We start from the raw sequence: 27135 nt of genomic DNA, 5'->3' as shown, positions 1-27135 counted from the left end.
CTTCTAGAATTAAGCTTAATTTCCTTTGAAACTGCTTCTAGTGAACAATTCTGAATTTTGAACCATTCATAAATCGGACATCACACCAGTTTTAGAAAGACACCACACGGTGGGTTGGATGGGGCCCAGGGGCACTGGCAGGGTATTCAGAACCCAGATACGCTGTGGTTGCCAACTACACTAAAGAATTTGGCCTGGACTTCGCTTATTAGTGGCACTGAGTCGTTTACAATTTATGTAGAAAACTAGGAACTCCATGGTCTCTCACAATGATTGCTGTTTTTCAACTAGGTTTCAATGAAGATGTTGGAAACCATGCAATGAAGCCATTAAATGAAAATAAAGGTAATTATCTAATTTTTTAAAAATTAGAAATCTTTGCTTTCATGTCAAAGATGCCTAGGAAAAGAACTAAAACTGTTAAGACCCCATGGCTGTTTCCTCACCTCTCTTAAATAGAGATGGTTCTTGGTTTTTCCAAAGACACTATCTAGTGTCTGATGTTACTTCTCTTAAAAGTAAGCAGCAGTGCTATTTTATTTTTTATTTGTATTTTTCATTTTTATTAGACATTTAGTAGATACAAAATAATGTTTATAACATGTATAAAATTTAAACAATAGCAATTCAATAAATACCTACCCATCATCCTTAAAGAAAAAAAAGAACATTTCTACTATGTGTATTCCTCCCCACCCCAGCCTCTTAGCACATTTTTTTTTTTTTTTGCCAGCTTTACTGAGATACACTTGGCATATAACATTGTATAAATTAAAGTGTACAGTGTGATGATTTGCAGTAACTCTATATTGGAAAAAACACTTTATGCCTCTGCTATTCAAGAGAAGGGAAAGCTTCCTGACTTGCTTAGTAGTCCATTCTGAAATCAGGAAGTTCCATTTTGGGTGTAACTGGATTTCCTATGCGTATGCCTCACACTCTTCAAGCACTTTGAGGCTTGGGGTCCTGTTCCTCATTTCCTGAGATCCTCACTGTCTTGGAGAAAGCGTTCTGTGCCTGTGGTCAAGGAGAGGGCTCCTAGAGGTAACTGCTGTGACCCATGCTGGCTGGATTCTGTATCTACTTTGCAAGTCCGCTCACTGTGGTAACAATGGGACTTGACCCGGAGGGTCCTTCCCCATCCTGGGAGCTCAGGCTTCCTCACTGCCTCACTCAGCCTGAGTTTTTTCACCCACTTCAGTTCAGTTCAGTTCAGTCGCTCAGTCGTGTCTAACTCTTTGCAACCCCATGAATCGCAACATGCCAGGCCTCCCTGTCCATCACCAACTCCCGGAGTTCATTCAAACTCATGTCCATCAAGTCAGTGATGCCATCCAGCCATCTCATCCTCTGTTGTCCCCTTCTCCTCCTGCCCCAATCCCTCCCAGCATCAGGGTCTTTTCCAATGAGTCAGCTCTTTGCGTCAGATGGCCAAAGTATTGGAGTTTCAGCTTCAGCATCAGTCCTTCCAATGAACACCCAGGACTGATCTCCTTTAGGATGGACTGGTTGGATCTCCTTGCAGTCCAAGGGACTCTCAAGAGTGTTCTCACCCACTTAGAGTGGCGTTAACCCTGTGTCTGGTTTCCCTGTTAAAAAATACCAATTAATTTGATCATTTGAGCAGAAAACTCTAATGTGGCCTGAGTCCCTGCCCCACCGCCCCCAACCCAAGGAGACCCTGTCTGACCACAGGCTGCTGTGATTCTTTCGAGCAGAGCCTCTGACCTTGGACGTGGAGTACACAGAAGTGGAAGTGACCTCCCCTGAGCCTCACCGAGGTACTGCCAGCCCGTGAGGGACCCCCACATCATGCTCTCTGGTTGTAGATGCCGGACTGGACTGTGCTACAGCCCCGGGACAAGAGTCTAGTCACCCTTGTCACTCAGGAGGGAGGTGGCCAGCAGACAGGCGGTCTGAACATGCCTGAGGCGGGAGCAGTGACCCCCGTCCAGGCTTGGAGATGTACAATTGCATTATCATTTCAGTTCAGTTCAGTTCAGTCGCTCAGTTGTGTCCGACTCTTTGCAACCCCATGAATCGCAGCACACCAGGCCTCCCTGTCCATCACCAACACCCGGAGTTCACTCAAACTCATGTTCATCAAGTCAGTGATGCCATCCAGCCATCTCATCCTCTGTTTTCCCCTTCTCCTCCTGCCCCCAATCCCTCCCAGCATCGAGGTCTTTTCCAATGAGTCAACTCTTCCCACGAGGTGGCCAAACTTCTGGAGTTTCAGCTTTAGCATTATTATTTACCATATTACTAAAGATGGGTGTGTTTTATTGAGCAGTTACTAGGTGCTAAGACATGGGTGTGTTGAGAGACTGTAGGCTGCCTCACCCCTGGGCGTTTGGGTGTTCTTCCAGAGGGAGCCCCCTTGCCCCAGTCTAGCACCTTCCTTTAAAAAAAATTGCTTACGGACTGAGCTTGTGTAAATGAAATGCGTCTTTGAAGGAGTAAGCAAGGGCTTGGCTATTTAAGGGACAAAGGCCTTTGAAAGCAGAGACTCTCTCCGTGGAAACAATGGCACCAGCATTGTGTGTGTGTGTGTGCCTACTCAGTTGTGTCCGACTCTTTGCGGCCTTATGGACGGTAGCCCGCCAGGCTGCTCCATCCACGGGGTTCTCCAGGCAAGAATACTAGAGTGGGTTGCCATTTCCTCCTCGAGCGGATCTTCCCAACCCAAGGATTAAACCCGCATGTCCTGGGTCTCCTGCACTGGCAGGTGGATTCTTTTACCACCGAACCACCTGGACTTTGGGTTTTGTTTTTCTGTGTGTGGTTCTCCTGGGCAGGCTGGTTTGGGGCACCAGCCCCTGGCTCTGGTCCTGCACTGGGGAGGCTGACTCATGGTGAGTTAAATCTGCAGCAAGTGCTAGAACATCAATCTCAGTTGCTTCTGGCACCACAAAAAGCCGTACATATCCATCTAAGCCTCCTCAGCTCCCCCAGAGGCTGCCACACCAAGGAAGCAGCCATCCAGCCTTCCTGCCCTGCTGGGAAGCTCATTAGGACTGTTGCCAAGCACCCCGCTTCCTGCTGAGGCTGAGGCCAAACCGTGTTCACTTAGCCTGGCACACCCGGGGCTGCCTTGCAGACCACACCTCTGTCGCCTCAGCCAGAGCCACACGGTGAGGGCATTCTCTGGCTCCATCATCTGGAAGGAGTTTGGGGGTCCTTCCTTCCTCCTCTGCTTAGCTCAGTTCCAGGTACCATGTCTGCAGATGTGGGTGTGGAACCTTCCAGGCAGGGCCATCCCCTGGGGCTGGGTGCTGCCCCACAGAGCCATGGTGCCTGTAAGTCTCAGTCAGCCTGGCCCCTGGAGTTGATACTGCCCATCTGCTGGCCTGCAGAGGGTGTCCCAGTTCTATATCTAGGTCGGATGGGGACAGAGGTGGGGGCCACGGCCAGCCTGAAGTTCCCTCCCTCTTATTGTTTCATAGTAAAGTGATTTGCTGGGTTAACAAACTAAAGGCCTGTGATGGAGCAGCCCCAGCACAAGCAGTGAGGTTGACACATGAGGTCCTCCCTCTCATGGAGGTGTAGCCTCTGAGGGAGTCAGGGAAACAAGGAAGCGATGAGCAGATGGTATCGGGTTAGAGTCAGAGCTTGTGGGAAGAGTGGGGAGAGAGGAGAAGGCCTGCAAGGTGGTGCCTCTTCTGGCTGGTCCCAGAAGGCTGGTCAGAAGGGTGGCCTTTGAGCTGGGGCCTGAAGGGCTCAGGGAAGGTGGCCCCGCCAAGAGGAAGGAGGGCCAGGAGGACTAGGAGATGTGCAGGGCAGTGGGAGGTGGCCTTGGGCTCGGCTCATTTAAAGATCCTAAAGAGGACCTTACAGGATCCTTAAGCGACACTTTTGGATCCTTAAATGTCTGCAGAGCGAGCGAGAGTGAGCCAAGGCAGACGCAGCTGGAAGCACCGGGCGGAGCTGCCAAAGTTCTCTTTCTATTCTAGTCCACTGAGGGCAGACTGCGGGCCTTTGGAAGCCTTTAAGCAGCCAACTTCCTCCTTTAAAAGTGACCCTGTGATCCTTAGGGCTGGTATGGAGGGCGGATTAAAAGGAACAAAAACTGAAGCCAGGCGAGAGGAGATGGGGATGGAGCCAACGAATAGATTCTGGATATATATGTTAGCCCTGGACGAGACATTCATGGCAAGGATGAGGGAGACGGAATTTCTACAAGTTTCCTGACTGAACAACCACATGGATGTTCATGATGCCTGCATTTGGGAGCACAGGCTCAGGGGGAGCCTGGTTCCATCGGGTTAAAAGTGAGAGCCTGAGAGGGTGTGGTGCAGGGCTCTGCAGCTCAGAACTGAGTCTGGGTGGGTTGTGGCCGGTGGGACTTTAGGGAGGCTCCTTGCCAGCCTTCCTGGGTCTGGCCTGAGGTCCTCCATCCCTGTGCCTCATGGGCTCCATCCCATGAGTAACAGCTCACTTCCTCCTAAGGGGGCTTCAGGCTTGGAAGGAAAAGGGAACCGCAACAAGAGGCCAGGGCTGCATGTGCGTGGGAAAAAGCCCCCTGTCCTCCATGCATGCCTCACCAAGCACTCGAGCAGACAGAGATTGCCCTGGGCACTGGCCTTGAAGATCTCTCTCTCTCTTTTTTAAAAATATTTATTTATTTATCTGGCTGCGCCAGGTCTTAGTTGCAGCCTGCAGGATCTCTAGCTGTGGCATGCGAACTCTTAGTTGCGGCATGTGGAATCTAGTTCCCCGACCAGGGATCGAACCTGGGCCCCCTGCACTGGGAGCTCGGAGTCTTAGCTGCTGGACCACCAGGGAAGTCCCTGGCCCCTAGAGGTTCTCATACTGGTCCCAGAGGGCCAGGCCCCACCCTTACCCTGTGCTGGCTGGGCCAAAGCGAGGTGGAGTGGTGAGGCCTCTATACGAGGCCTCGAAGGCTCTGGGTTGCAGGAAACTGAAGCAGGAAGAAGGAAACAGGGCTTTGTCCTCGGAAAAGCATCTGTTTTCCATTCCTTGGGGAGGCTTTCCACATTGGCAGCATCTGGTTTTCTTGCTTGCAGGTAGGGAGGGAGGGGTTGAAGGGACAAGAGGATCCCCGGGACCAGATGAAGCAAGGGTGTTTTCGTGCCCAGTCATGCAGCTGTGGGGTCGGAACCCCCGGGGGGACTTTCCCCAGTTTGCACAAAGGTGCTGAGTAGGCTGCGGGGGCCTCGGCAGTCTGGGGTGAAAATGGGAAGTCTCTAAAAGACTCCAGTTGTTTTCTGGACCCAGCCTCCTTGACAACTGAGGGACAGTGGGGGAGTCTGGCCCAGGATGGTGTTTGCCTGCTGTCTCCCGCGGGTGGGGAGTGGGCCGTTACTAGGCAAGGAGAAGACCGTGGGTTCAAGGCCACTGGTAGACTTGACCTGGTCTTGGCCAACCCAGTTCCCTATTGTCTAGGCCTCCCTCCTCTACAGACGGGATGGAGGAAGGAAAGGGGACCAGTCCAGCTCTAACCGTGGCTGGCGGCTGCCCAAGTGGTCACTCGCAGGTGGAGGAGGGGTGGGAAGGAACTCGTTAAATCCCGGTTTGCTGCCTGTTTGCTCTGAGACCAATTGCTGGGAAAACCCCGTGACGTTGAAGCCATCTCTTTCTCTGTTGAACAGAGAAAAACAGAAGCCCAAACAAAGCCCCTCCGGAAACATCCCTGACAGCAGAGACAAACAGCCTGTTGGCCTGGTTTAGTCATTAGCGGGCAGCTGCTGCCACCGAGCAGCGGGAGGAGGCGGGGAGCCCTCAGTGAGCTGCAGACTTCGTCCACATGCCCAGGGGAGCCCGGAGGGTGGGGGTGGGGAGGTTCCACTGGGACAGCTGCAACTCTGACAGCTCAACCAAGAAGTGAAACCCCCCTGTGCCCTGGCTGATGCTCAGAGTGATGGGATGAAAGGGAGCCAAGTGCAGCTCCTTGGATCCAGAGGGTGTCAGAGTGTCCCCAAGGTGACCAGAGGTTCCTTGGGAGCCCCTTATGTGCCTGGGGATGTGTGCAGGCCCCCAGGCTTGGCTGCGCAGCCCCTTCCCTCCCTCTGCTGGCCCCGCTGTGGAGGGACGCATGGTGCAGTGTGCAGTGTTCCAGAGCCTCTATCCCAGCACTCTTTGCACCCATTGGCCCTGGAGCCTGGAGTTCCGAAAGCTGGAGCCAGGTCCCCATTCCATTTTCTTCTTCCACGGTGCCTGGCACACAGGAGGTATTAGGACCGTGTTGAATGAGTGACATGTCCAGGCCTGACATTGAGTGGAGAGTCCCTCAGGGATGGGGTAGACACCACCCCCTCATGCCCTAGCAGACATAGGGATCAGTGCAGCTCCCTTGTACACCCCCAGGTCTGGTGCCACGAAGAGAGAGTGGTGTGGGCATCTCTGCTCTCCTCTTGGAGAAAGATAGGTGTCCCGGTTGGGGGGTGCCTTGTAGCTCAGCCACTCTGCTGTTGGTGCCCTGGGGGAGTCACTATGATGCCTTCTGCAAGGTCCTGACACCCTGAGTGCCCCAAGTTCAGCAGCCAAACTGAACTGCCCCCCAAGCTTTCTCCTGGCATTCAGGTAATGACCTAGGAACCGCCACCATTTGGTGTATAGTGAATGATGGTGATTTCATCCTAAGACCTAAATCTTCAATGATCAGGCTGATCATGTAAAGCCTTCCGGAAGGTCTGAGACAGAGATCCCTGCAGGGAGACTGACTGTTGTCTTCACTATCCCATCAAACCTTATAGATGCCTCCAGGTAGATGTGCAGGGTCTGGAATCTGGAGGAGCAGAAGACCCAAGACGCTGCCCTAGAGGAGCAGGGAGGGGGTCCCCCAGGGAGACGGCTGTGGAGACAAGCCGTGTCAGTGCCATGGACGAGTGTCCCCGAAGTGCTACGGGAGCCCATGAGACCGCCCCGGCCCCGGGGAAGAGGGGCGCATGTAAGGGCGGATGTGGGTGTGTGAGGGTGTGTGCGCCCAAGAGTAGGAGCAAAGCCTGTCCCGGGGCTTGGAGGGCGAGGGGGAATGGGCCAAAACAGAAGGTCCTTGCAGTCAGTGCAGGAGTGCAGGGTCAGGCCACGGGAGAGGGGAGTCTGGTGAGCTGAGGGTATCTTGGTGTACTTAGAATCAGTGTATGTGCCCTGGCCATCTGCCACCGAGGAGGGCAACGTCCAGGTGGCACTGCCTATGGTGGTAGGAAGTGTCACCCAGTCTGGGGCTCCGTTTCCTGATCTGTAGCGGGGGAATCCTGGCCACAGAGCACCAGGCGTTTTTCTACAATAAGGCCTCCTGGTCCTTTGCGCAAATGAGAGGGAAGTGGCAGGTTCCATCCTGAGGGTGTGAGTGTGTGTACAATGTGTGTAGATATACTGTGAGTGTGTACACATGTGTGTATACACAACCTGTGCATGTACATCGATTTAAACGGATGGCCGTACTGGGCGTTCTTTGTCTCCCAAACCCTTGAGTCTCCTCTGGGAGGAATCTACACCTTAAGTTGGTTATCTTGTCTGCTGTTCAGGAAAAGTCCAGACCAGAGGGTCTCCACCCTGTCTGCATATTAGAACCCCCTAGGAAGCTCTTCCCTGGAGGAGGGCATGGCAACCCACTCCAGTATTCTTGTCTGGGGAATCCAGTGGACAGAGGAGCCTGGTAGGCTACAGTCCATGGGGTTACAAAGAGTCAGACATGACTGAAGCAACTGAGCACGCATAGGAAGCTCTTAAAAGACCAATGCCAGGGCCCACCCTGGACCATCTCAATCAGAATCTGTATTGAGGCCAAGATTTTCAGCATTTGAAATCAACCAGCCCAGCTGTCCAGTGTTGTGAGCGGGTCTCCACTGATCCTTATAGTCTCAGTGATGCCCAGGCTCTAACCCAGACTTTCCCAAGGGTGACTGGAAGACCCTGTCCCAGCCTCCCGGGAAAGGGCTGGCAGAGCAACTGGACACAGGGTCACAATGGCAGAGGAGGGAGGGGGCCGCAGAGCTGAAGACTCCAGGTCTGCATGGGGGGGCACCTCTACCCACACCCTCAGGGTCCAGGGTCCCACAGTGGCCTGTCAGTCTCTTACTTCCAGGCTGAGAGACCAGGATCTTCCAGGAAGTGGGCTGGGCTCGGTGGTGACAAGGACGCCAGGGGCCCCTGCAGACACTACTCATGGGGCGGGCCAGGGGGTGGACTGTGGGGCACCGCCTTTCTTGGGGCACCCCAACATTCTCCTGCTTCAGCAGTGGCTGACCTGGCTGCTGACCTGTGCTTGGCCCCTTTCCAGGTCTGGGCACAAAGGGCACGGAGACGGTATACAGTGAAATCCGGAAAGCTGATCCTGGTGAGTGAGAGTCCCCTACACTCCCAGCCTGAGTCGGAGGGAGGGCACTTCCTATAATTTCATCCATGGGATCTCGGGTGTAGACCGGGGAAAGAAGGTACAAAGGCGGCCAAAGGGAGTGCAGAGTTGGACTGGAGTTATCGACGGTCTCTCCCCACCACCCTGAGAAAGTGGCCATGTGTACTATTCATGTAGTCGACGCACACTTACTGAGGGCGGGCTGCATGCCAGGCAGACAGAGGCTCAATAGTTCACACCCAGCTAAGGGCCAGGTGGACTGGAGCGTGTCCTGGAGCCACTGTGTGCTCACGAGGTGCCCAACAGCGTTCCGGGCACTCCTGACCCGGACAGAAGCAGCGCAGTCCTGCCTGCCTCTTCTCAGGGACCTCGCCCGCTCCTCACACAGGCCCTGGTGCACCAGGCTCCTGAAGGCCTCAGGCAAAGTCAGACCTTTGCTTGAAGGATATTCAGTAGCTACATCCTTTCGGTGAGCACACTGACTCTGGGCGAGGGAGACGGATAGGGATTCACTTTCTCTTCTTGTGATTTCTGCCCAGACCCCACCTCATTCCTTGCCTTCACTGCTTCCTCTCAGAGAGCCTTCCCCAGGGCTGGGCAGACAAGGAACTTTGGCCATGGCCTAACAATTTCATTTTTGTGTAATGATTCTAGTTCATTCTCATGAAATGAAATCCACAAAGAATCACTTTTATTTACCTAATTAAAAATTTTTTATTGGAGTAGAGTTGATATACAATGTTGTGTTAGCTTCAGGAGTACAGCAAAGTGAATCATTGCTACATACATACATCCAGTCATTTTAGATGCTTTTCCTATATAGGCTATTACGGAGTCTAGAATAGAGTTCTCTGTGCTATACAGTAGGTTCTTATTGTTGCTCAGTTGCTCAGTTTTGTCCAGCTCTTTGCAATCCCATGGACTGTGACACACCAGCCTTCCCTGTCCTTCACTATCTCCCAGAGTTTGCTCAGACTCACATCCATTGAGTTGGTGATGCCATCCAACCATCTCATCCTCTATCACCCCCTTCTCCTTCTGTTTCTTATTAGTTATCTATTTAAAAAAATTTTTATTCAATATGCTTGACTTATAATGTGTAAGTTTCAGGTGTACAGCAAACTAGAATCACTCCCAACAATCATTTTTTTGGTGTAATTATTCTATTTCATTCTCATGAAATGAAATCTACCAAGAACCACTTTTATTTATTTTTATTTCTTCATTGGAATCTAGCTGATGGACAGTATTACATTACATTCAGGTTTACTATATAAAGGTTTGGCATTTTATTATCAAATGATCACCAGCTAGTAACCATCCGCTCCCATATAGAGTTATTACAATATTATTGGCCACCTTCCTTGTGTGACATATTACATGGAAAATAAGTCACAACCCCAAAAGCACAAACATTCCCAGAGAAAATAGTCACTAGGCAGATATCTTTCTCTGTACAATAGATCTCTATTTAAGTGGATTCTTTGAAAAGGAATTATTCAAATAGACAAGGAAACTTCAGTAAAACCTGGCTACACGAGGGGCGGTCCACAGACAGGTAGCAGATGGTCTCAGGCCCAACCCAGACCCACAGAATCAGAATCTTTTCTCCCAACAAGGTCCCACGTATTTCTGATGCCACCAACATTTGAAAAGCAGTGTCTTACCTCAAGAGTCTACTTGTTATCTCAACTAGGAATCACCCCTTAATCAATCTTTTAAAAGGTGATATTTTCATGAATAGATCAGAAACTCAGCCCCATGGAGAACCTGACACTGACTGAATAATTTTTGAAAACCATTTCCTGGGGGATTTTTAGCTTCAGTATCTCACTTTGCATTCTTAGCATTATTCAGAGCTAGCAAAACACAAATTCAGAAACAGGCTTCCTCTGTTCTTCCAGTGTTAACAGAAAGCTGAAATTCAGAGAGGGTTCAAAGTTGGTCCTGTCAGGTACTTGTATAAAAATGCCCTTTGCTTTCCTCATGGTCCCTGAGATGGTTTACTTTCAGTTGCTTTGGTTATGCAAAAACTCAACATTTATTAAGCACTTACTGTTGGTGCTAAGTGATCTATATGACATTACCTCTTTCAATCCTCCACAATAAATCCCATTTTTCAGATGAGGATACGAGACTTAGGGAGCTTAAAACAGTTCCCCGAGGTTAGTGCTAGTTCCCCGATAGCTCAGTTGGTAAAGAATCTGCCTGCAATGCAGAAGACTCCGATTCGATTCCTGGGTCAGGAAGATCCCCTGGAGAAGGGAAAGGCTACTCCAGTATTCTGGCCTGGAGAATTCCATGGACTATATAGTCCATGAGGTCACAGTTGGACACAACTGAGCGACTTTTACTTTCACTGAGAACTGGCCCACCCTAGAGCTGGATTCCATACTCCTGATCACTAAATGAGTTCCTTTGGTTTTGAGGAAGGGCAGCTGGTGAAGGGTAGAGGCTGCAGGAAACCCAGGCTACAGGAGGCCTGGGCTCTCAGGTCACCTGAGGCCACCCGGGGAGGCCCCAGGCTGCTGGTGAAGGTCACACCCCATGTGGATTCCCAAGGTTTAGTATCTAGGGACCCTGCAGATTAGCCTGACAAAAGACAGATAATTAATAAGAAAAAGAGGAGGGAAGCTCCTGGAAGGCTTGCCCCTGTTGATTCTTATTTGCCTCCAGCTCAAAATGACCCTTATGCCAAAGCGGCTTATTTTAGGGTGACACATTCTGATTTTCTACTCTGCTTTAGGGCAACTGTTCTAGTGTGTTTTTTCAGGGTCCCCAGGCTGGTTCTAGATGCCTGAGTTTTCAGTCCCCAGCTGTTGGAACCCGATTGCTCCCCTCTAGCTGGAACAGACCATAAGCTAGACCATAGCACCCAACCCAGTAGGGATTTGAGGTGGTGCAGGGCCCTGTTTTGCTGGCAGACATTTGAGCCCCTGCCCTGGTACTGCCACATCACCAGCTGTGCAACTCTGACCAAGATGCCTCACCTCTCTGAGACTCAGTTTCTTCAACTATTAAACAGAGAAGAGATTAAATAAGAGAAGGGGATGAGATAGCAGTCCAACTCTTTGCGACCCCATGGCCTGTAGCCTGCCAGGCTCCTCTGTCCATAGAATTCTCTAGGCAAGAATACTGGAGTGGGTAGCTATTCCCTTCTCCAGGGAATCTTCCCAATCCAGGGATCAAACCAGGGTCTCCCACATTAAAGACAGACTCTTTACCATCTGAGCCACCAAGGGAAACCCATTCTTACCACGGTGAGCAGTCAATCCATTTTAGCTAAAAAACGCAGAAGGAAAACTCGAGCCATAGAGTTCAGTGCCCGGCCCAGTGCAAGACAAGAGCCAGCTCTGGACTCCCAGGCTAGGGCACTCTCACAGCACCCTCTGGGCCATCAGGGGTCAACTGGGGCTTGGGTCTCTCTACAGTCTGGTCTCTAACCCGGCAGCCAGCTCCTGTCAGATGGGTAGAGGGAGCCCTGGGCCTTGTAGCCAAAACCACATCGTTGCTGCAAAAGCCAGCGTCTTGGAAGCCAAGGGAGTTCCTCTTTTTGAGCATTTCCCACTTGTCTGCTGCCCAAAGGAGGAGGCTGCGAGCCTTGGTTAATTCCTCTTTCCTTTTCTTTCTTTCTTTTCCTTAATCAGCTGCTCAAACCCATCACAGGGTTGATGGAGGCTCTGTTATTATTCCTGCTCTACAGATGGGGAGATGGGCCCAGAGGTGACATAGCTTATTCTGGTCTGTGGCAGAGCAGGGATGGGGTACAGGGAGCCTGGCTGCAGCGTGATGCCCTTCACAAGCTTCATGTTCCCTCTCTGTGTTGCCAAACCAATTGGTTTCCACTGTCATCAGCCTGATTAGAGCATTCAGCTTCGTTACTCTTTACAAGTTAAGAGTAACAGCCTGGTGTGGTCTGGGTGACCCCAGGTGAGTCAGGGAGCCTCTCGGGACCTCGGTCACCTTCTCTGCAGAATGAGGGGCATGTACTCGAATCTCGATGAGGGCTTCTGCAGGTGGGTTAAAATACAGGTAGTTTGGCACTACCCTTGATTCAGTAGGTTGGGAGTGGGCTGAGAACTTGCATTTCTAACAAATTCCCACATGCTGCTGCTGTCAGGCTGGGGATTCGCTTTTAGAACCATTTTCTAGATGTTCTGAGTTCTGCTCTGGTTCTCATTCAAGGGGGTAGAGTCTTTCTTACTCCCCAGCAATCCTGGAGTGATTGTTCTGGACTGGCTGGTAGAGATAACCCAGAAACTGTGTGTGTGTGTGTGTGTGTGTGTGTGTGTGTGTGTGTGTGTGTGTGTGTGTACTTTAAGGGGAGGGTGTGACCCACAATAAAAATAAAAGGCCCCAGTAGAAGTAGGTCTCAGTGAGCAAGCTGAGTACAGGGCGGGGTCTTGTCTGACCTTTCCTGCTTAGTGTTTCTTTCTTCCCCACCTTAGCTTCTCAGTTTCCCATCCTTTTTCAACACGCATCACTTCAGGGCTGGCTATTTTGGGAAATGGCTCACAGGACATAGTTCTGGCACTTAGACTCCCTTTGTCCCCTGAGTGATACAAAGGAAAACTGCTTGTCTAGATAAGCCAAAGGGCATCGGGCAGGCCTGGCCCCAAGGAGCAGCTCTAGGGTGGGGCTCTGGGTAGGACCAGGGCCCTGGAGAGGGTGTTGGAGACTGTAGGCTGAAGAGTGTCTGGGGAGCTGATGGGCTATGGGAGGCACCAGGTCTTTGTGATCTTGGCTTAGGCTCTAAGCTCAGTTTTGTGTGTATTTTGTAAAAATACATAGCACTTGCCATTGTAGCCATTTTTAAGTGCGCATTTCAGTAACACTGAGTACAATCTCATTGTTATACAACCATCACCACAATGCATCTCTAGGACTTTTTCATCTTTCCTAACTGATACTTCTTACCCACTAAACAATAACTTCCCAGCCCCTGCCCCCCAACCCCTGGCAATGACCATTCTACTTTCTGTCTCTGTGAATTTGACCATGTTCAGTTGTTTTAATCTGTCCAATCAGGGGATTGAATGAATGATCTTAAGTGGCCTTACAATCATACCATTCAGAGTCTCAGTGTCCTGTGTTTGGAAGCAATGGGCATTTGTCTATGCCTTGGTCACTCCCGACCTATGCCCTGGAACTTGTTGATGAGGTGGGGACTCAGTCACTTCTAAGAGTCACTCCCTCGTCCCTTGGAGTCCACCCTGATCCTTTACCCATCCTTGACTCCAAGTTTGCCCTTCAAATCTGAATTAAGTCCTGGGTCTCAGGAGCCATTGTACTGTGTTGCTGCTGCTTTTGTGTTGGTCCGAGGCCAGCCTGGATGCTTCTCTGTACTGCGGCCTAATGGGAAACATGCTCAGTAGGAGCTCTGGGGTTTGGTCTCAGCTCTACCTTCATCAGGTTATAGAACTTTGCCCCACCCCTGCTTCTTGTCACCAATTAGTTTCCTTGTTGTTGTTGAGTTGCTAAGCCCTGTTCAGCTCTTTGTAGCCCCATGGACTGTAGCCCACAAGGCTCTTCTGTCCATGGGATTTCCTAGGCAAGAATACTGGAGTGAGTTGCCATTTCCTTTCCCAGGGGATCTTCCCAACCCAGGGATTGAACCTGAGTCTCCTGCATTGGCAGGCAGATTCTTTACCACTGAGCCACCAGGGAAGCCCAGTTTCCTTGTTAATTCTCAATAAAATGCCCTTGGCCTCAGTGGAGTTGCTGCAAGGTGAACACCTCAGTGTGTCTCAGGAATGCACATGGCTGTTGAGTGGATAAGGGCTGTGGTGGGCAGGTGAGTTCTATAAAATGAGGAGAAAGGAGGCAACTCTTCCAACTCGTTACCTCCCGCTGAGTCTTGACCACAGTCTTGCACATCTGCTGTTCTGCTGTTTTTCTGATAGTTGAAAATGTATTGAAAAATTCAAATTAATTATTAATATGTTGTTAACAGTGACTCAAGCACAAATGGCCTTGTGCTTCTTCTTACTCTTAACTATTCCAACACCTGAAATATTCATTTTTAGGAGATAGTGAAGGATAGGGAAGCCTGGCATGCTGCAGTCCGTGGGGTTGCAAAGAGTCAGACACCAACCACTCAGCAAACTGAACAACAAAGTACTAATTATAGTAGCATAACAGAAAAATTTGATATTAAAGCTTATTTTCCCATTGGAGTTACTTTGGTTTTTATGTTTTTTACACATGTACATGTATCTATCCTGGAAAATCCCATGGATGGAGGAGCCTGGCAGGCTGCAGTCCATGGGGTCACTAAGAGTCGGACACGACTGAGCAACTTCACTTTGACTTTTCACTTTCATGCACTGGAGAAGGAAATGGCAACCCACTCCAGTGTTCTTGCCTAGAGAATCCCAGGGATGGGGGAGCATGGTGGGCTGTCGTCTATGGGGTCACACAGAGTCGGACACAACTGAAGCGACTTAGCAGGAGTAGCAGCAGCATTCTTTTTCAAATTCGTTTCCCACTTAGGTTGTTACATAATATTGAGCAGAGTTCCCTGTGCTCCTCTATTGGGTTGGCCAAAATGTTTGTTTGGGTTTCCCATGCCAGCATCTAGACTAACCTGAATGAACTTTTTGGCCAACTTGCTGACACACAGCTGAGCTAGCATATTCCTGTCCCAGCAATTAACTCTTCGTCCTAGGCAAGGAAATCTCTCCATCTTTGAGCTGCTTCACTTTCCGGCCATTAGACCATTCTCTGCGACATGTTCCCTGCCTATTAGGGAGGGAAGGAGAGGGTTTCTCAGAACTAAGAAGACTTTATCAGAAAGAGACCAAGTTGAAGTCAGCCTCAGGAGAAGGAGAGAACCAGGCCCGAGGACATAATTAATGGGTGGAGAAGGAGATCTTGCCTCTCAGGAAACTTCAGCTTTCTCGGGAGTGGAGAAAATGCTGATAATCGCCTCATAATTTAGATCTGCAAGCTTAGCACTTTAGGTCTTTCAAGCTCTTATTTCCTTTCCACTTATTTTGCCCAAGATTAGGATTTGTCAGCAATGCATGCTAAGTCCCTTCAGTTGTGTGACCCCATGGCCCGTAGCCCACCAGGCTCTCTGTCCATGGGATTCTCCAGACAAGAATATTGGAGTGCGTTGCCATGGCTTACTCATCAGCTCCACTCAGCCTGGTTGAGCCTTGTGTGAACTGGACTTCCTGGCTAGCCCAGGAAGTTTGTACCTTCACTCTGATTCAGCACTTGATGGTTTCAAAGGGCTCCAGCTTATCCTGAAAGTACTTTATAAAATGGTTTGCAGTTCATCCAAAGCATAACTTATTAACATATATTTACCCCAGTTTTAAAGACCGGAGCGTAAAGTGGTTTCTCATAATTAATTAACAATGCAGTCAGTTCTTCCTCTGAGAGCACTCAGGCCTAGGATAAGATTTGCAGTTTAGAGCAGTGGTTCTCAATGCAATAGACCTTTGGCAGTGTCTGGAGACATATTTGGTTGTCATAATTTGGCAAGGGGTGGGGAAAGGGGTTGCTCCTGCGTCTAATGGGCGGAGGCCAGGGATACTGGTAAACATCTTATAACACACAGGACAAGCCCCATGACAAAGAATTATCCAGCCCAGGATATCAGTCAGTAGTGCCAGCATTAAGAAATTCTGGTTTAAAGAAATTAATTTCCTGTGACTCCCCCAAGACAAGAGCTGGTTTTCCTCCCTAGAAGTCATGTGTCCCCACTTGGAGGTGTCCTGGGCACCTCCCACCTGACGACTTGTGGTTCTAGGGAGAGATGCAAAGTCCTGCTCCAGACACTAACCTCTGTCTTCTTGGCCTGGCAAGGCCCACCTCCTTCACTCAGCCTCCCTCTTCTACTTTCTCTTTGCTGGAATTCAGACTTCCAGGCTTCTTCTTAAGGGAGCAGAACTCCAGTAGACGAGGGAGGGGCTGATCATAGTCATGATCAGAGGATGGCCCTGTGCCGTGCCCTCTCTGGGAGGGAGGAAAGAGCACTTGAGGGCCTGTGCCCCCTCCCCACACCCATCTTGAGAGGCCCAGAGCAAACTAGGCCCATGGGCACTGCTAGCCCACCCCCAGGGTGGCCTCTGCTACTTCAAAGAGATAAAACTTACTCCATTAAAAAAAAAAAAAAAAAGGACACTACCCACCAGATTCTAGTACCAACAACAAGTGGGTGTAGCTTGGTGCTCCATCAGTATTATCAGTATAATCAGTGTTATTATAATTAAGTAAGTAAGTGAAGTCACTCAGTCGTGTCCAGCTCTTTGCTACACCATGGACTATAGCCCATCAGGCTTCTCTGTCCATGGGATTCTCCAGGCAAGAATCCTGGAGTAGGTTGCCATTTCCTTCTCCAGGGGATCTTCCCAACCCAGGGATCGAACCCGGGTCTCCCGTATTGCAGGCAGACACTTTAACCTCTGAGCCATGAGGGGGGATGATATTATAATAATACAATATCAATGTGTTATTATAATACATTATCAAATATATTAGATTCAAATGTTGGTATTCCGAGTCTGTATTGCATTAGGAAATGAGGCTCTCGCCCTCATGGGTCTGATTCCAGAAGCCTTAGGGCTCTGAAGGAGCGGGAAGCATGGGGTCCTTTGGGTCCTCCAGGTCAGGTTTGGTCTGGGGTGGGGTGCTGCCCACGGCCTCACTCAATGTGTGGAAGTTTACACAATGGCTTGACTTGTTGGTCGGGCTGATTCATCCATTTGGCCCTTGACGCCTGCCTCTGGCCTAGCCAGGACAGAAGGGGGCCCCTTAGGAACTCCTGGCCCTGTTCCCTCTAGAAGAGACGCACAATGGAGCTGTGATAAGACAGGGTTTGAGAGGGGAAGTGGACTGGTGGAAACAGGATATTTTTAAATTCAAGAAAGAAACAGAAGGTTGTGACTCCTGTTGTGACAGTTGGGCCCCAGGACAGCCAAGATTCAGAAGGGGCTTGAACTTGGGGGGTGGCAGAGGGGACTGGGTAGAAACCGAGGTCCCCAGGATTGCCTCTCAAGGAAGAACGAGGATTTGGGGGTGAGGAGGAGGGTATGGCCCTCCACCACCTTCAAGAATAGCAACCACCCCAAAAACTCTCATTTCCTCTTGGGCCTTCCCCAGGATTCCATGTCTTCAGAGCTAGGGCCATAGTGGGCTATTTGGGGTATCAGCCACAACAGGTGGGCCATCCCCCCCTCATTCAGAAACTCTGCTGTTTGTGGAGTCTGGTCCTGTTCAAGGGATAATCACAGCCCTCTCTTGCCTCTTGTAGTAAAAACCATCTTTAAGTAATGCAGGTGGTCACTCACCTTCGGTACAACGTCTCCTGTTCCCTTGGGCCTTTCTCACCCTCCTTCTCATCTTCTGGACAAGTCTCGGCATGCCCAGCAAGAAGACCGTGTGATCTCCATATGGTTGGGACGAGGCTCCCTTCCAGGGCAAGGGGATGTGGGGCCCTGCCCTTCAGACAGCACTTGAACTCTATATGCCAAGGGTGTTGGCCTTGTTTATGCTTTCTGCTCCATGGATCCCACTCCTGGGAATAGACAAACTGGTATGAACCATGGAAATAGCTTTATTCCCAAAGAGGATACTGGCGGCATCATATAAAATAGCAAAGACTTGGAACGAACCTAAATTTTTGAAAGTAAGGAACTGGTTTAGTAAACAACTGCATACTTGTGGAATAATGACTAAATAGCTGCTAACAATTATGTTTCTAAAATCACACCATGTGTAAAAGAGAGGCTCTAAAATGGCATAGACTAGATAATTATAACTTCTCCCACCCCCCCCCCCCCCCCCCCCCCCCAAAAAAAAACACAAAAAACTCTACTCTTATTGGAAAATGACTGGAAGACATTTCAGTCAACCATGGAGCCAGGGAGAATTTTTACCTGCTTTCTACTTTTCTGTAATTATCAGGTTTCTTTTTTTCCCCTCTAAAATAGCATGTGCTATTAAGTTAAAAAAAAAAAAAAAAAAAAACTGTTTAAAATGTCAAATGGGCTGCCAGGGACTTTATATGCTTGTCACATGGAGCCACAGGGTCCTGGGGAAGCTACCTGTGGGCAAAGGAGCCGTAAACCTGGGCACCCAGGAGGCGTGAGGCCTGGGGTCTCCTGCACGGCCACCCCGCCCCTCCCCGCTGTCCCTTTCCTTTGGCTGCTCAAACTCTGAGATGTTGGCGTGGGGAGCCTAACTGCTCCTCGTGCTCTTCATACTGCTCACCTTTGCCTTATCCTTTGTTTTGCAGATTTCGTGGAAAACAGATATTCTGTAAGTACACATTTCATATGCATTATTTAAAAAAAAAAATAGTCCATTCAACAGTGAAATATTTCCAGGCTCACTCAGCTTTCTGCAGCCCCAGCAAAGACAGCCCTGGACTAGCCTTGTCTGTTTTACACCAGAACCCTGGGCTCTTCTGACCAGCCTGGTGCTCAGGCCATCAGGTTTTCTAGACTTGTTGTGGTCTTGAAATTCTCTCCCGCCATTCCTTTGCAGCCCGCTTAGGACATGAAAGCCCAGAAATTGCCCGCAGGGTTGGAAATCTAGGATGCTCGGTTCTAGATGAGCAGCTTCCATATTCCCTCTGAGTCCAGGTCCTCTGTGTGTGTGGGGGGGGGGGGGGGGGGGGGGGGGGGGATGGACAGTGCAGATTCTGGGGGTGTAGTTACCCTCACATACCAGACCCTCTGCTGTGGGGGACACAGAAGGTCTTTGACCCAGTGAGGAAATCAGGGGGATTATCTCAGCTGAGAAAGCAAAGCAATTTGCTGCTCCAGAGACCACAGAAACAGAAGCGGAGGCGCTTCATGCTGCCTGGTTAGCAGACTCGTCCCCAGGGAAAGGGTCATGCAGATAGACCATGAGGAATGAGGGCATTACAGCAGCGTCTAGGTAGAAAGATCTTCAGGGGCTGAGGTCTGAGGGCTGGGGAGATGGAGGAAGCTCTGGCAGCAGAATGGGTGCCCGTGAGGAGTGATGGGAGAAAAGGAAAGGCAGCGTTTGCTTAGAAAAGACTCCAGGACCTCATCATGAGGTTTCATTCTGCAGCTAGTAGAAAATTTAGCACGCTGCCACTTGGCAGATAGGAATGCTTAAAAGAAGTGCAGAAGGGGACTTCCCTAGTGGTCCACTGGTTGGGACTCCACACTCCCAGGGCTGGGGGCGTGGGTTCAATCCTTGGTTGGAAACCTAAGATTCTGCATTGTGTAGTTAAAAAAAAAAAAAAAAAATGGCATAGAGGTCCAAGTTCAAGTTTTGCAAAGACCCATCTCCCCCTATCTTCTTACTCTCCACCTCTTTATGAGCTGCCCAGCAGCATAAAAGTTAACTGGGCAGCTAGCATCTTAAGGAATAAGGTGTTTGCCTCTCAAATTGCTTCTTTAAGGTCTGGGAAGAACTTTCAGCAAGATTGCTGGTAGCTCCCTCCAATGGGCCCCCAACTTCCTTTGTTTTGCCCGAGTCTGAATTCTTGTAAAACAGAGTACTCATTTTGCCTTTGACAGACAGGAAGCTGTTGACATTCTTGTGATGGAGGAAGGCTATCAATTTAAGGAAAAGAGCAATGAAATGAATGTCTTTTTCTAGTCTAAGCCCACTGAGATTTCTGAAATCAGAGACGATTGCATTGGAAGGACATTGGGGGTGTGGGGGGAGGACAATTTAGAGCAGAATAGCTTGTCTAGGGTGACCCAGCTTGTTAACTGCAGAGCCAGGGCTAGGAAACCTAGGTCTCCAAGCTCCCCAGCCAGTCTACACCACAAGACTCCCTCCAAGAGTGATGTCACTGTCCCAGCCATCACAGCTCTGAGAGCATGGAGAGTGAGAATTTTGCTCCATGGACTTTGTGGGACCCAAATAAAGAGATGTTCTCCTGATGCACCAATCATGGTGTGTCCATCCAAGGCAGGTCTGCTGGACCTTGAGACCGACTTATTTACTTTGTCTTCAATCCAAATGATCTCTCTGGACAGAGGCTCTGAGCTTTAGGACAGACAGAACTTTCCCTTTGCCCAGAAGCTGGCCTGCAGGCCCAAGAGTCTGCTCCTGAGAGCTCACCCATGGCTGGTCCTGCCCCCCAAAATAATTAAGTCTTCTGGCAGGAGCACAGGGATTCCCAGCCGTTGGGAAAAGCATTTGGAATCTTGACGCGAAAGCATCTTGTTTATAAACGACACAGGTATAGTTTCCCTAATAATCAGCTGGCAAGGGTCAGGAGAAAATTAATTGAAATGCCCAGAAGGAAATGGGAGGGGATTTCCTTCCTGAAATCAAACCTGGCGATCATTCCCAGTTGTTTAATAGCCATTGCTTCTGAAAACATATTGGAGGAAATATCTTAACAATGAGATAGCCACTTAGCCAAATACTAATTTAGTATTGTTTGACTTGCTTCAATGGCACATTCTGACTTCATTTTTCCTCTGCCATTTTTGCCTTGTTTATAAATCGTGTTTGTGGCCCAGGCAGACAGATAACGTGAAAGAGAACAGCCTGTACTGAAAGGGATGAATCTGAACCTGCGTGGCTCTCAGGATTTTGGAAATAACTTGCCATCTTACTGAAAAAAAAAAAAAAAAAAAGGCAATTCCTAGTTACAACTCACCTCCTTCCTTCCTGGGAACCAGCAGACAGCTGGAATACAATGGGAATGGCCCAGGATTTGGGATCAAAAGACTGGGGTCTGGGTTCCAGCTCCCTAGTCAAGCCTAAGCTTCCCCATCTATCAAATGGAGACGGTGATGGGAATAGCAAAAACAGTAATATCTGTCTATTACGGTTTCTTAGGGTTTCTTACAGTTTCTTAGGGTTTCCCCCGTGGCTCAGTGGTAAAGAATCTGCCTGCCAGGGCAGGAGACAGGGGTTCGATCCCTGGGCTGGGTAGATCCCCTGGAAAAGGAAATGGCAACCCACTCCAGTAGTCTTGCTGGGGAAATCCTATGGACGGAAGAGCCTAGCAGGCTATACAGTCCATGGAGTCGAAAAAGAATCAGACATGGCTTAGTGACTGAAACAACAAAAAATAGCAAGAGGCTTCTTAAGAATGAGAAACACTCTTAAATGAGAACTACTTATGCAAAGTACTTGCAGATTGAAAACTATCATAGAAAACCTAGATATCTATTTTAAAGTTCTTTTCATCAGACACTCTGGCAGCATAGGGTATGGATGGGGAATTTACTTTGCTTGGCCCTAAAAGGCCCCTGTCACATGAGGAGAATGTAGCAGTTGCTTACCCAAGACCCAGGATTCAACTCAAGCCACCCTTTGACTTAGGAAGCAGAGCCCCACATTAAAACTTGACCCTTCCCTGATAGCTCCTTATTAGACATGTCGCTTTGGGCAGATATCCTAACCTCTTGGGACCTTAGTTGCCTCAGCTGGAGGAAATAGAACCCTCTCACTTGGTTGTTGCAGGGATTAAGCAGGCACCCAGCACAGATCTGGTTCATTGGAAGTGCACAGAAGGGGCACATTCGAGAAGCAGGAAGTAGAAATCCCAGGAGTGTTAGAAGCAAAATGACCCTTGAGACTGTCCACACCATGTTCTGGCCAAAAGTGGGCTGATTTCTTGGCTGTTCTCAGGTGCCTGACAGCTGGGCTCTGATTTAAAAGCAGGCAAGCACAGCCTTGGATGGGAGTGTGTCAGCCTTTAGTTCAAAACCCCCAAGGTCTGGACAACTGTGGCCCTGCCCTTCCCATCTCTGGAGCTGTTCCTGCAGCAGCTCCCTGAGCTCACTTCCCCTGGAGAGGGCAGCGGAGGTGTCTGGTGGAGGACTTGGTCCAGGGCCTGCAGAAAGGCTGGACACCAGGGTCACTCCTCCGGGCCAAGTGGAGGAAATGGAGGAAGGGTAGCTGCCAGGGCTGGCGGCCCTCCAGCCCCCGGGGGCCAACACAGCTCTCTTGGCCTGCTTGCGTGGGTCTCTCTTGGCAAAGGAGGAGACAGAGCCTTGGCCTTCCAGCTGGAGCCCCACGGACCTGCATCCTTCCTCAGACCTGGCAGGACCAGAACAAAACAGGGACTCCATCTCAGCCAGCCCTCAGGGAGATAGACAGAACCCCATCCTGGTATTCCCAAGCCCCAGGCCAATCCCCACAACTTCTCCTGCCTCCCTGGATTCCACCTCCTGCAGGGTACCCTGTGCTCACAGAGGGCCCAGTGTCACGCCCTCAGGTGCTGCCTGCTCTTCCAGGCTCACTGTTGCCCAGGGCCCCTCTACTCGGGAATTTCCCAGCATGCTCCCCTCTTGCCCCTTTGCTCCATCCTTTCATCAAAATCCACCCCTCTCATAGCCTTTCAACTCCTTCTGCAGGTCGTTAGGACCTCTTCCACTTTCTACTTCATGGTAGTGTTGTTTGTCAGTAATTGATAGGATATACAATTCTTGGGGGCAGTTTCTTACGTTCTCAGCAGGGAAAACAGTGCCTGGGTCAGACGGAGGTCCACTCATGAAGCAGTGTGTAGGTAACACAAATACCATGTGGAACAGTTAGAGAACACTGTAAGGTGGCATATGGAATTTAAAAAAAATTTTTTTTCACTTTTATTGTGGCAAAATACACACAACATGAAGTTTACCATCTTACAGTTAATTCAGTGGCATTAAGTACAGCTTCATTGTTGTGTGATCATTGCCAAATCCACAGAACTTTTCATCATCCCAAACCCAAAGTCTGCACCTGTTGAGCCCTAATTTCCTGTTCCTCCTGCCTCCCATAAGTAGGATGGCAGCCACCATCCTACTTCATGTCTCTAGGAATTTGGCTCTTCTGGGTACCCCCATTTAAGTGGAATCATGTCTATCTTATTTCACTTAGCATATTGTTTTCAGGGTCTATCCATGTTGAAATGAATCAGAATTTCATTCTTTTTAAAGGCAGAATCATAATTTAAAACTCTTTTAAAAGTTTAATCATTTGAGTTTGGTCTTTCATTTTTTAAAATTTAAAAACAGACCTCTGGGCTTCTCTGGCAGTCCAGTGGTTAAGACTCAGGGCTTTCACTGCAGGGGGACACAGGTTCAATCCCTGGTCAGGGAACTAAGATCCTGCAAGCCAAGAGGCATGACCAAAAACAAACAAACAGGCAAACAACAATAAGAAACCAAAACAGACCCAGAGAAGGTTAACTTAGAGGCAGAGTTGGAGTAAGACACCAGGTGTTTCTTAGTCTTCCTGTATGGGTGCTTGATGAAATTGGTTGCGAGTCTGCTGTGCAGCATGTATGTGGGGAACAGAGGCTGCAGACCCCACACAGCGGACATGCAGAGAAAGAAGAATGAATCTGGGCAGGAGCTGCCCCCACAGGGTGCGGGGTGCCCACGGATGACGGTTAGGCTCTGCAGTCTTGGAGAAGCGCTGGGGTACAGTTTTGTGTATCTTTCCACCAGGCCAGTCTTCAGTCTTGAAGGGTGTGACCATAGCATGTCCTGTCTCTTGTCACTGCAGAGAACGGAAGGCTCCCTTGACGGATCTTAGGACTCTGTGAGCACACGCGCCTCCCTGGGAGGATGCCCACATTCCGAGAAGAACAGATGATTCCTGTATCGCAAGAGTTTCGTGCACTTATTTATGGACCTGCCCTGCTCCCACCGAACGTAGCAATTCGTCAGGCCAAGCCACCAGTTATTAAATCCATCTTAACTACTTTTATGTTGGGTATAAAGAGCTAACAGACCGGCTGGTTAGTTTCCCGCACGGCCCACCTCCCAGCAAGTTGAAGCATCCTCAGGAGTGGAGAGTGGCAGCCAGAGATTCAGGGTAAACTGGCCATTGGGATATTTTGAAACTTGAATATTTTGTCTTGTGCAGAAATCAAGAACTTGTCCAAGTACCCTCATGCACAGATGCCGGTTTCTGTTTTGTAGTCAGTTCCCCCTAGAGAGTGGCCTAGCTTAGGGGCTAGTTTTTCTCTTTGCCTTTGGTCCTTTGAGTGTCTGTGGTTCTAGGCAGTCCTTGTTCCTTGGAAGTGCACAGCATGGACTGGACAGCTGCACCCTGCCCTCTCCACGGCCTCTTCTGACACAACTGGGAGAACAAAGCTGCTTGGGAGAGACTCTTTTGAGATGCCAACTTGATGCCAACTTCATTTCTGGGCAATGCACCAAATAGAAAATGAAGTCAGACAAAGCACAGATGTTCTTAGGCTGGTTTTCTATCCCCTTTCTTTCTTTTCCTCTACCACGCTGAAGGCCAAAGGACAGGAAGATGGCCGCCTCCAGCAAAAAAAAATTTTTAATAGAAAAATGAAATGCATATTTTTCTTACTAATTTTGTTATTTATTCCTTGCTAAAAGGAATGGTCTCCCGAGGTCCTCAGGTGTTTCTGATGGTGTCCTGAGTGTGGATGAGGGACTGTGGCCCTTCCGTGGCGGGATTGCCCTAGTGAGCATGTCCCACCGAAGCCACCTTCCTCGCCCTCCTCAGCTACACAGTGCAGGGGCCCTGTGGGGTGTTGTATTAAATAAATCTGATCTTCACTCTTCACAGACCCGTGAGATGTCATCTTCTGAGAGGCTGTACACATACAGAATATCTGTCATGCCCGAGGACTCCTCCATCAAAGCCTAGGAGGCCACAGAGAGAACCGCGCAGGTTCTGTCAGCAGGCCAGGGCCTCCGTGGCCTTCACCGAAGCCAGAAGTAGTCTGAGTCGGGCACGTTGAGTCATTAATATCCATCAGGGGCTACTTCAGTGTTGGCTTCGCAGCTGAAGCTTGCTTGCTAGGCTGTTATCAGATTGAGCAAAAACAGTAACAGCTCCCATCCCCATCCCTACCCCCACACCCCGCCACCATCCAAAGCCATGATGCCCAGTTGCATTTGAATTCCAGATAAACAACAGATAATTTTTGAGTATAAGTATGTCCCATGAAGGCCTTCCCTTGTAGCTCAGTTGGTAAAGAATATGCCTGCAGTGCAGGAGACCAGCGTTCGATTCCAGGGTCTGGAAGATCCCCCGGAGAAGGAAATGGCAACTCACTCCAGTATTCTTGCCTACAGAATCCCATAGACAGAGGAATCTGGAAGGCTACAGTCCATGGGGTTGCAAGAGTTGGACACGGCTTAGTGACTAAACCACCAACCGCTACATGTCCCATGTAACATTTGGAACATACTGACACTATAAAAATATTCATTTATCTGAAATTCAAATTTAACTAGGCATCTGACATATTATCTGGTAACCCTACTGGCAAAGCACCCTCCCACCCCTCAAAACCTCCAGACCCACCCTCCCCTGTGGCCTCAGACCAGACCTCCCCACCCACAGGCCAGGGCCCCATCACAGCTGCACCACCACCGCGCCCACCCCCACTTCCCTACCACACCCCACACCCCCTCCTCTGGGCCTGAAGGTGGAGGAGGTCTGAGAATGCGTCCTGACTCTGTCAGCCTGCAGCTGCAGAAACTTGAAGGAGCCTCTTAGATTCTTCATCTCTAAGATAAGACGGTTAGACTAACATTTGGAGGGTTTAGGTTCTTTTCAAAATGTGATGGAAGCTATGGACACACACATACACACACAATGTTGTATCACAAAGATGCTATGCAGTTTCCCAGTGTTCAGGGCCATGGGCTGAGGGCAGGGACTGAGGATTAGGCCAGGGGTCCCCAACCTCTGGGCCGTGGACCGTTACCTCCTGTCCGATCAGCAGTGGCGTTGGATCAGAAAGAAAGTGCACAATGAATGTAATGCGTTTGGATCATCCGGAAACCAACCCCCAACCCCGGTCTGTGGAAGAATTGTCTTCCATGAAATTGGTCCCTGGTGCCAAGCAGATTGGGGACCACTGGATTAGATGGTCTCTAACAGCCTTCAAGCCTGATAGTCAATGTGTCAGTGATTTGGGAAGCACTCCAAGCCCCCTTGTCAACCCCTCGATCCCTTGTTGCCACCAGAGCACGGCCATTGCTACGGAAACTGGGGAAACCCTGTTCATACTGCTTATGATTTATTTATGGAGCGTAACTGGGTCTTTATTTTTCCCCTCAGTCTACGTGTCTGAGGAGGAGAACACACACACACTCAGGGATCTTTCTTTCAGGATATTTAATGGCTAAAATCTCTCTAAACCCAGCTTCCCGGTTCCACTGTCCTAACCTGATACCAAGCATCTAAGCCTGAGCTCGTCACTTAAAGGGAGGGCCCAGTCACCATTTCCAGGAGAGAAAAGACATTTTTCTCGGCTCGCGAAGTCATTAATTAGAGCTCCCTCTTGTGTCCTCATGTTGTCATAGATCATTAGAGAAGAACCACTTAGAAAAGACAGGAGAATTTTTTCCCTCTTCTGATAACCCACAGGAGGTCAGATAAACCCAATTCATAAGCACATACTGAGCGCTCCACCAGCAGGAACTGACTGACCAAACTCTCGCACCCCAACGTAGACCCAAGATGGGCGAAGTGACCCCAGGGTCAGCAGACATTCATTCAAGCACGCAGTGGTTTTCTACCAGGGTGATTTTATCTCCCGGGGTCACTGGGCAGTCTCTGGACACATTTTTAGTTGTCACAGTTGGGTGGGGGTGTGACTGGCGTGTTGGCGGGTAGAAGCCCAGGATTCCACTAAATATCCTGGAATGCACGGGACAAAATGCACAGGACAACCCCGCTGATAGAGGAAGGTCAAGTCCAGATGCCAAAAGTCCCAGGGTTGAGCGGCCCTGCAGTTAGTCGTGTATTCACTCAGCAAGCTTGTATCCATCCATCAATTTTCCTGACACTGATGGGAATAGGAAGATTATAAGAATCACATGGCACCTGATCTTCTGTACAATCTAGTAGCAAGAGAAGTGAATAGAGAGCCAGTTACA

General features: G+C 49.6%; 1 protein-coding gene across 8 annotated transcripts in view; it reads left to right on the top strand.

Annotated features, from left to right (window-relative positions):
- Positions 1 to 24807, top strand: part of PECAM1 (platelet and endothelial cell adhesion molecule 1) — a 99428-nt gene extending 74621 nt beyond the window's left edge. For 2 of the 8 annotated variants that reach the window (XM_060395774.1, XM_004013029.6), the window contains exons 13-17: positions 292 to 345; positions 1719 to 1781; positions 8246 to 8302; positions 18567 to 18589; positions 23768 to 24807. In XM_060395774.1, coding sequence (XP_060251757.1) covers positions 292 to 345; positions 1719 to 1781; positions 8246 to 8302; positions 18567 to 18589; positions 23768 to 23797 — 227 coding nt within the window. In that variant the 3' untranslated portion in view covers positions 23798 to 24807. The remainder of the gene's footprint in view (positions 1 to 291; positions 346 to 1718; positions 1782 to 8245; positions 8303 to 18566; positions 18590 to 23767) is intronic. The other 6 variants (XM_012186332.4, XM_012186331.4, XM_060395773.1 and 3 more) reach the window with 6 other exon arrangements.
- The last annotated feature ends 2328 nt before the right edge of the window (positions 24808 to 27135 follow it).

Source organism: Ovis aries, chromosome 11 (assembly GCF_016772045.2).
Source record: "Ovis aries strain OAR_USU_Benz2616 breed Rambouillet chromosome 11, ARS-UI_Ramb_v3.0, whole genome shotgun sequence".
NCBI classification, from domain to species: domain Eukaryota; kingdom Metazoa; phylum Chordata; class Mammalia; order Artiodactyla; family Bovidae; genus Ovis; species Ovis aries.
This window is presented reverse-complemented; position numbering and strand designations above follow the sequence as displayed.